General features: G+C 39.0%; 1 protein-coding gene across 6 annotated transcripts in view; it reads right to left on the bottom strand.

The window, feature by feature from the left end:
• Nucleotides 1-205: 205 nt before the first annotated feature.
• The window catches only part of NCOA2 (nuclear receptor coactivator 2), a 199,249-nt gene continuing 192,195 nt past the window's right edge, over nt 206-7,259 (bottom strand). For all 6 annotated transcript variants that reach the window (XM_076329574.1, XM_076329573.1, XM_076329578.1 and 3 more), the window contains one exon: nt 206-3,995. In XM_076329574.1, coding sequence (XP_076185689.1) covers nt 3,984-3,995 — 12 coding nt within the window. In that variant the 3' untranslated portion in view covers nt 206-3,983. The remainder of the gene's footprint in view (nt 3,996-7,259) is intronic.

The raw sequence follows: 7,259 nt of genomic DNA, 5'->3' as shown, positions 1-7,259 counted from the left end.
CATCAAGCTATGTGATAAGCATTTTCAATTAATATAGCACTATAAAGATAAAAGGATTTGAGTAACAGCTAGTTGGAATATATAAAAGCCTTCAACATAGAAAGCCTGCTGTCTTTTTAAAACCTGCCGAATCATCTACCCTCTGGTGCTTTAGTACTACATCTTATACCCTTCTATGAATAAATGAAGACACAACAGAAACACGTTGAAATCTCTAAAGCCATGTAAAACCCGAAGGCATTAAAATTTATTAAATGATGCAATAACAACAGAATTCTTTATTTACAATAGCATTATTTAACATCAAATAAGCAAATAGCATCAGCAAAGCAATATTAACTTGCATAAATGTATTTAAAATTTCTCTGAATATATCTACCTTTGCATAAACTGCTCACACTAGAAATACAAACATCAATGCAGGTGAACAAAGTGATGTTCAGAGTCAACTCCGTTTTGAAAATAAATCACAACCTGAAACACTGTAAGCTTTCTCCTGAAGAACCATAGTTTATATATTGCTTAATTTTACCCTTGTATAATCTTTTCATATACACACATCTCAGATGCAACTTCATGATGAACTGTACAAATAAAACCCACAAATGACATAAAGGGAAAAAATTAAATGACAGTAAATGTTTGAAGAAACGCGTCCATCATCTCTATTGAACAACATAAAGATTAAGTGATGATGCACTTATTCCAAAATTGTACACAATTCACTATACAAATATAATACATCAGACAGCTATGTAGGAATATACAAGACTTAAAAACAGATCTAAGGCATTATGCTAGATTTTAGCATTTTGAGGTTCTTGCACATAGCTTTTACCTGTAGTAAGAAACTTAAAAGATTTTGTTTTAGTCTACAAAGAAACACCAGGGAGAAAATTCTAATTAAAATCAAAGCCACTACAGTAAATTTTCTTTTGTGCAGAGAATGCTTTTGCTCTTAGGCAGCATACTACCATACAAATACTAGAAAACTTTTAAATTCACACCAACAATTAATGGCTTAAGTTGCATTTCAAAACTGATTGTGTATCTTTGGGTTCTGCAAGTGGAGCTGTGCCACCCATTTCATCTGTTAAGCCCATATGAATTCCGCTTTTAAACAAAGATTAAAAAATGTATTGTATAAACTGCAAAAACATTGCTTTTAATTAATACAGGCCCAAAGGGATACCGGTGCGGGACAATATTTTAAAGATCGAGTACAAATTAATTCATTGTAGCAAAACAGCTCACTTCACTTTTTAAACTTACCACATTACATGAACACTTAAACAGGTCGTACGACCATGTATATATGCTTATTTTTCACATTATGCGCCTTTCACATTTAGTAATGTAAGTAGAACACTGATTAATTGTTCTGTTAAACAAAATCCAAGTACTTTCTCCGACAAATTTACTGTATACAGCATGAAAAATACTGATAATGAAGGGAATTGATTTGGCTTTTTTGTTTCTATAGTGATCAATATGATCAGAAGATTCCTTCACTCACTTTTCTCTTTCATTAGTTAGAAGACGACTAAAGTCACGATGAACCCAAACGGAGCCAAAGTGGTAGGTACAATCTCCTTTCTTTCAAAATGGCAATGGATGAAGAAGTATCATAATCACTACAGATGATCAGGGTTTGCAGGTCTGTCGTGAAACGGGACAAATCTGAACTATTTTGTCCACTGTGAAAAAGAATAATCTATCTGAAGAGGTTACGGTTAAGAACCGAAAAAGAATGGAATAGAAACAAAACTATTTTAAACTCATTTACACTTTGTGGTGCATGAAGTTCATTCCTTCAAATTTATACATTTCTTATATAAATAATTTTTTGTCAGATACATAATGCAAGTTTAACACAAGTGTTGTTGTAGTAATGAGGCTGTGGAGCTCGGGGCTGACAGTTATTTTGGTTTCCCATCGGCAGGTAAGAGGATGGCTCAGCTGAATAAATATTCTGTTCGAGTTTGGTAACAGAACGGTGACAGCTGAAAAATGTTCTTTCTCCAGAACGGTGGCACTGCCCTCCTTAGGGACAAACACAACTGTACATTTCCTGGGCTTTCATCAAAAGCCTTCTACAGAAACAGCCTATTTCGAACCACCTTTATCATATTTTCCTCAGCCTTAATATAGAATAGCTGCTATTTTATTTGAACTCCCACCTGAAAACCAAAACAAATTAAATGGCAGCAGAATAAACCTTTCACTCCCAAAAGGCATGGCTGATGAGATATTATAAAATGCATTGCATTTTACATGACATCAAAAAATTTGCGTTCAGGTTAGAAAGTTTGTGGATTGGGGATCAGCGGAAAGAAAACAGAGGTCAAACCCATCAATTTCTTAATATTTCAAGTCCTCAGAAACTGATGTCAGTTTAGTAAAAGATTATTCCAACCACAGTGGGCAAGAAAAAAAACCACCCCCTTAACAGTGGCCTGCTTAGTAACAGTTAGTTTTTCTAAGATTTGTTATGAAAGGATATAAACATACAAAAATCAAGAATTGGTTCCTACAGTGGCTGCATATAATATAGGTTAGTTAAATGACATTATGAGCAGAATCACAAGGTTTAGAAAATGAGAAGTCTCAAGCCTACAAATTAGGTCTAATCAAGGCATTGTGATCCTTTACAAAACACTTTTCCAGGAGACACACACGGCTAAGAAGATATCTAATTTAATACTGAAGTACCTCATTTGGAATCAACTTCACAACATGTATATCTCACAAAAATTATACAAGTAAAACACTTAAGTTTTCAACTTAAATTATTGCTTGTTTACATATAAACTGGATTTTATGTACCTTACAAAATGTCCTCGTAGTCCACACTGCTTTAAAACAATCAGAAACACACGATAGTGGTGAAGTCTGTAGTGATATCTGCTATAGGTATTACAGGAATTGTTATTTTCCCAGCTAAGGGGATGGGAACCAGAAATAAGCATGCTTTAAAGCAGGTATCTTGAGCTCTTTGATATTATGCACCAATTCTGCCACTACCGTAATCAGTACATGCATTACCATCGAACTTTGCTGTTCGGCATCCAGTAACTGGCTGTCCAGATGGCTGGAAACACACCTAGGGAAATAATGGGGTAACCTGTTTTTTTATTCTATTAGAAAGAAGAGGAAGATGACAGAGGTCAGGAGAGCCAGGTAAAAAAAAATCAGGATTTGCTGATTGCTAGGAATTTAAATAAGAATGTAACCAACTTGTATTTTTGGATTCATGACTTGCATTAGAAACATTACCACAAAACCCAACCGAAACGCCCCTTATAAACAGCCCTCTCACAGGGTAATTTTCATCTGTTTTACAACTTTAACCCCACCCAAAATTGGTCTGTATAGTTTTCTACATCGGTTCGTCTTCTCTGACTCGTTGTCAGTGGAACGCGCTCGTTGGAGGACTCTGTATGTACCAGACGTTGCTTCTACACCCTCCCCCACGCCTCCTCTCAGCCCCAAAATGCAGGCCTTAGTCTAAAACACCAGTTTTCAGATGGAACTGAATCCTTTGCACCAGACTGAGTAAGCCAGGGAAAACAAAGCAAAAAAACCAAGGTCTAGAACTAAACAGAAACAGAACAAGAGCATGGTTGTTTTTCCTTAAATACATACATTTAAATACATTCAATCTGACATGGTTTATGAAAATTGCCTGTCAACATTTACTTTGCAGGAGAGATCTAAGTTGCACTAAGGTGAATGCAGTGAACAGACTGAGCAACTGTCTGTACGCTAGCTTCAGACTGTCAAAGAAGAGGCTGCTCTTCGGCAACGACCGCCCGGCTCCCCTCGGGAAGGCAGGGCTGAGTCCTGTCGGCAGCAGGCAGCCGCCACCGGCGCTGGCAGCTCAGCTGGGTCACGACAAACAGACGCAGCTCTTCAAACCGGTAAGGATTTGGGGCCGTGAGCCCAGTCAGCTGAAGAAAGGAGCAACCGAACCACCCTCAGGGTCAGCAGTATTTCTGCAAAAAAAGAGAAATTGGAGAAAAACAAATGAATTGTTCCTTCTGCGACAGTGAAGATGGATAGGTGAATGAGAGCTGGATGCTGGACTGCAGCATCCACCGTCGATCATACATTGGTGTATTATTTTAAACCTGAAAATTAATTTGATTTTATAAAGCTAGACTTTTCTTTGTGTACACTGATACAATTGACCTGCGATTTAATTCCAGTGATATCACTGGGGTTTAATTTCACTGCATTCTTAGGTCCTTAATTCATTCCAATTATCATGGACATTGTAACAACTCAGGATCATCTGCCTCTCATAGACTCCAGCTAAAGGCACAGAAATATGGTTTAAGAGAAGTCTCATACTTGGACTATGTGCAAAATCTCCCTGTGTTACTGCTGTATCACTCTCAAAGGAAACAACTGCCTTGGTTCACTTTCTCCTCCAAGAATCGTAATAAAAAAGGGAATAAAGAAGTAAAAAAAGCTTCAGCTACCGATTCCTAGACATGTTCTTTACATCATACTTACTACCCTTGCAGTGTCTTTACACAAATGGAATACAAACTGGTTTCAGCTGGGTTGATTATCTTGTACTTTCTTATTTAAAAAAACCTCAGGATGTGGTTTTCACAGTTGTTTTAAGACCGTCCCTTCCAGTGACTGCAATCTGTGCCTCTCTGCCTTCCTCCCCTTGCGAACTCCTGCTCCCCTGGGGCGCTGTGGTCAGTCAGGTCAGAGAGCCAATCCAGCCAAAACCCATTTTTCTCCTCCCCTGGGGTTGCTTTTCACTCGCATCCCGTGGCTCTGGCAGCGGAGCGGCTCTTTGCTCGCAGCCTCCTGTCGTGTGCAAGGAAGGCCCCGTTTGCTCAGGGATGGCGCTGGCAGTAAGCAGCTTTCTCGCCGGTCCATGTGCATGCCGCTAGGCTGCCTTCTGGAAGCTGTCTACACCATGCTTTGGACTTTACCACACCTTCCTCTGCAATCACAGAAGGCCTAGAAATGTATCTCCATCGTCAGATAAAGTCAGCGTCGGGAACCATCCTGCGATTCAGGACAGCAAGGTCCTGTGTTTTGTACACTTGCTATTCCCAGCCCAGCTGGTGCAGCTGGAGCTCTCTGGGGGCGACCAGCCATGAGCATGGTCTGGAGGCCACCACGGTGAGTCCTGCTCCCGCTCCTCCTCGCTTCATCACAGCACAGAGACACCACACTTGCATCCCTCAAATCCTGACTAATATGGACAAGCTTAACTTTGGCTCTTCTCCCTGACACGTTGCGAGGCAGTTTGGGGATCCTGTTAGCGCTTTTTGATCACGAAGTGTGGAACAGAAGTGAAAATCCAAAGATGTCCTTATTTTCAGAGTAGACATTAGCAAACAGTATCTCTACAGAGATGCTAAATAAATGCTTCCACTATACCAGTGACTTGAAAAAAATTCATACACTGCAAAAGGTTTTTTTTAATAATTTAACAATGATTTGAGTCACAGGGTGATAAAATATATAAAGGAGGGAATAAGACAAAGAAGGCACAAGTGTACCTCTAGAAAAACATTCCCTCACCCCTTTTGATTTAGATATAACCAAAGCAAACAGGACTTTAAAGAAATTATGTCAAATTAGTATTTCCAGGCTGATAGTGAATGTGGGAAAAATTGCTCAGAATAACTCCCATGGCTGATGTATGCAACTTCAGAGTAGAGAAGTAATCTGAAAACCCCAAAGATCATTGACTATAAGATCACTGCTATACTGTATTAAGTTAAACTGGGCGCCCCTCAGAAACATCAGCTACAAATAGTATTCTTCAGACATTTACTTTTAAATAGGAGCAGGTTCAAAATTTTCCTTTACCATGAGAAATTAGTTAATACAAATTTGTTCCAATAATGGCAAAATAATATATTAAACTGTTGCAGTTGCAACTATTTTCAACTCTACAAATGAAGGGTATTTTGCGCCTTGAAAGAGACAGAAAATTCTCTGTCCTCTAGTTACTTTAAAAACGGCTTCTCTGTTAAACAATAGTATCATCCTTGCAAGTCTTAAGCTGTAGAAGTTTTATCCTTAACATGTTAAAACAAAGTGAAACAGTATTAAGCAAACAAATTAAAACAGTAAATGTAGAGATCTGACATCCGTCGTTGTACTGATTTCAGCAATAGCATGTTATTTCCTGGTTACTCAACTCTAAACAGAAGCGATCCCTTTAAATGATACAGTTGTTGAGATCAACTTTATGAAACATTGAAAAAACTCTCAAATTTGTCAGATGAGCTTCTCAGTTTCTCATTTGTCAGATGAATTTCTCAGCTTTCATACGTTAAAGCCACAACTGCCAAGGGATGGAGCACATTAATCCTCTCCTCAGCTTTCTAATTACACAGCTTGAGCTTTAAAAAAAAAAAAAGTTATATAGAAGTAGTTTATAGCACAGAAGCATGAAAATAGCAGCTACTTAACCCCAATTAGAGTTCAAAGTTCAGTAAAAGGTACTTATAATGCATATAAACCATCTACGTTTTCCTTCGCAGTCAGAGCTACATTAGTAGAATAAAAGTAAAATCAGAGTGCAGTCCGATGTACCCTTAGAAAATAATTCAAGAGGTTTTAAGAAGTTACTTTTCTCCAGGTGAGACAAAACTGCTCTCATGCATGGCCACTGTCCATCTCATCGTCATGGCACCGACTCCATTATTTTAATTTTAAACCTCACAGATTCCCTGTCCAAAGTCCTGCCACTCATTTCCTTCCACCTGCACCCTCTTCCCTGACTTCTCTCCACCCTCCCTCGTACCCTTTCTGTCACATCCACTCTCTTTTCCTTCTCTCTTCGACCATTCTTTAAAATCTACCTCCTCCTTCCTCCTCTTTAGTCTGCCTCCCCCTCAACAGCCTCATTCCCTTTCCTTCCTCAGGGGTACCTGGTATTTTGCTCTCTGTCAGTCTGGCTTCTCTTAGCACACGAAATTTAACTGGCTGGGGAATGCACTAAGTAGGAAGAGAACGCCTTGGCATGTGACAGCTTCTGCTAAAGCAGAACACGCTGCATCTTCTCATTGATCATCAAAGTGACCACGAAATGGTTGCAGAAGAGATCCTCTATGCACAGCTCCTCCACTCTCGGGGACAGGCACTTGTATTTTGATACAAACCACGAAGGTGTGAAAAGAAGGGGCCTCCAGGAAGTTTTAAACACATATGCGTGCAAACAAGAGGGATACGATAAAATACACATACGGTTACTTCTTCCTCAGTACTTTCACATT

The sequence above is a fragment of the Aptenodytes patagonicus genome, chromosome 2 (genome assembly GCF_965638725.1).
Source record: "Aptenodytes patagonicus chromosome 2, bAptPat1.pri.cur, whole genome shotgun sequence".
Lineage (NCBI taxonomy): Eukaryota > Metazoa > Chordata > Aves > Sphenisciformes > Spheniscidae > Aptenodytes > Aptenodytes patagonicus.
This window is presented reverse-complemented; position numbering and strand designations above follow the sequence as displayed.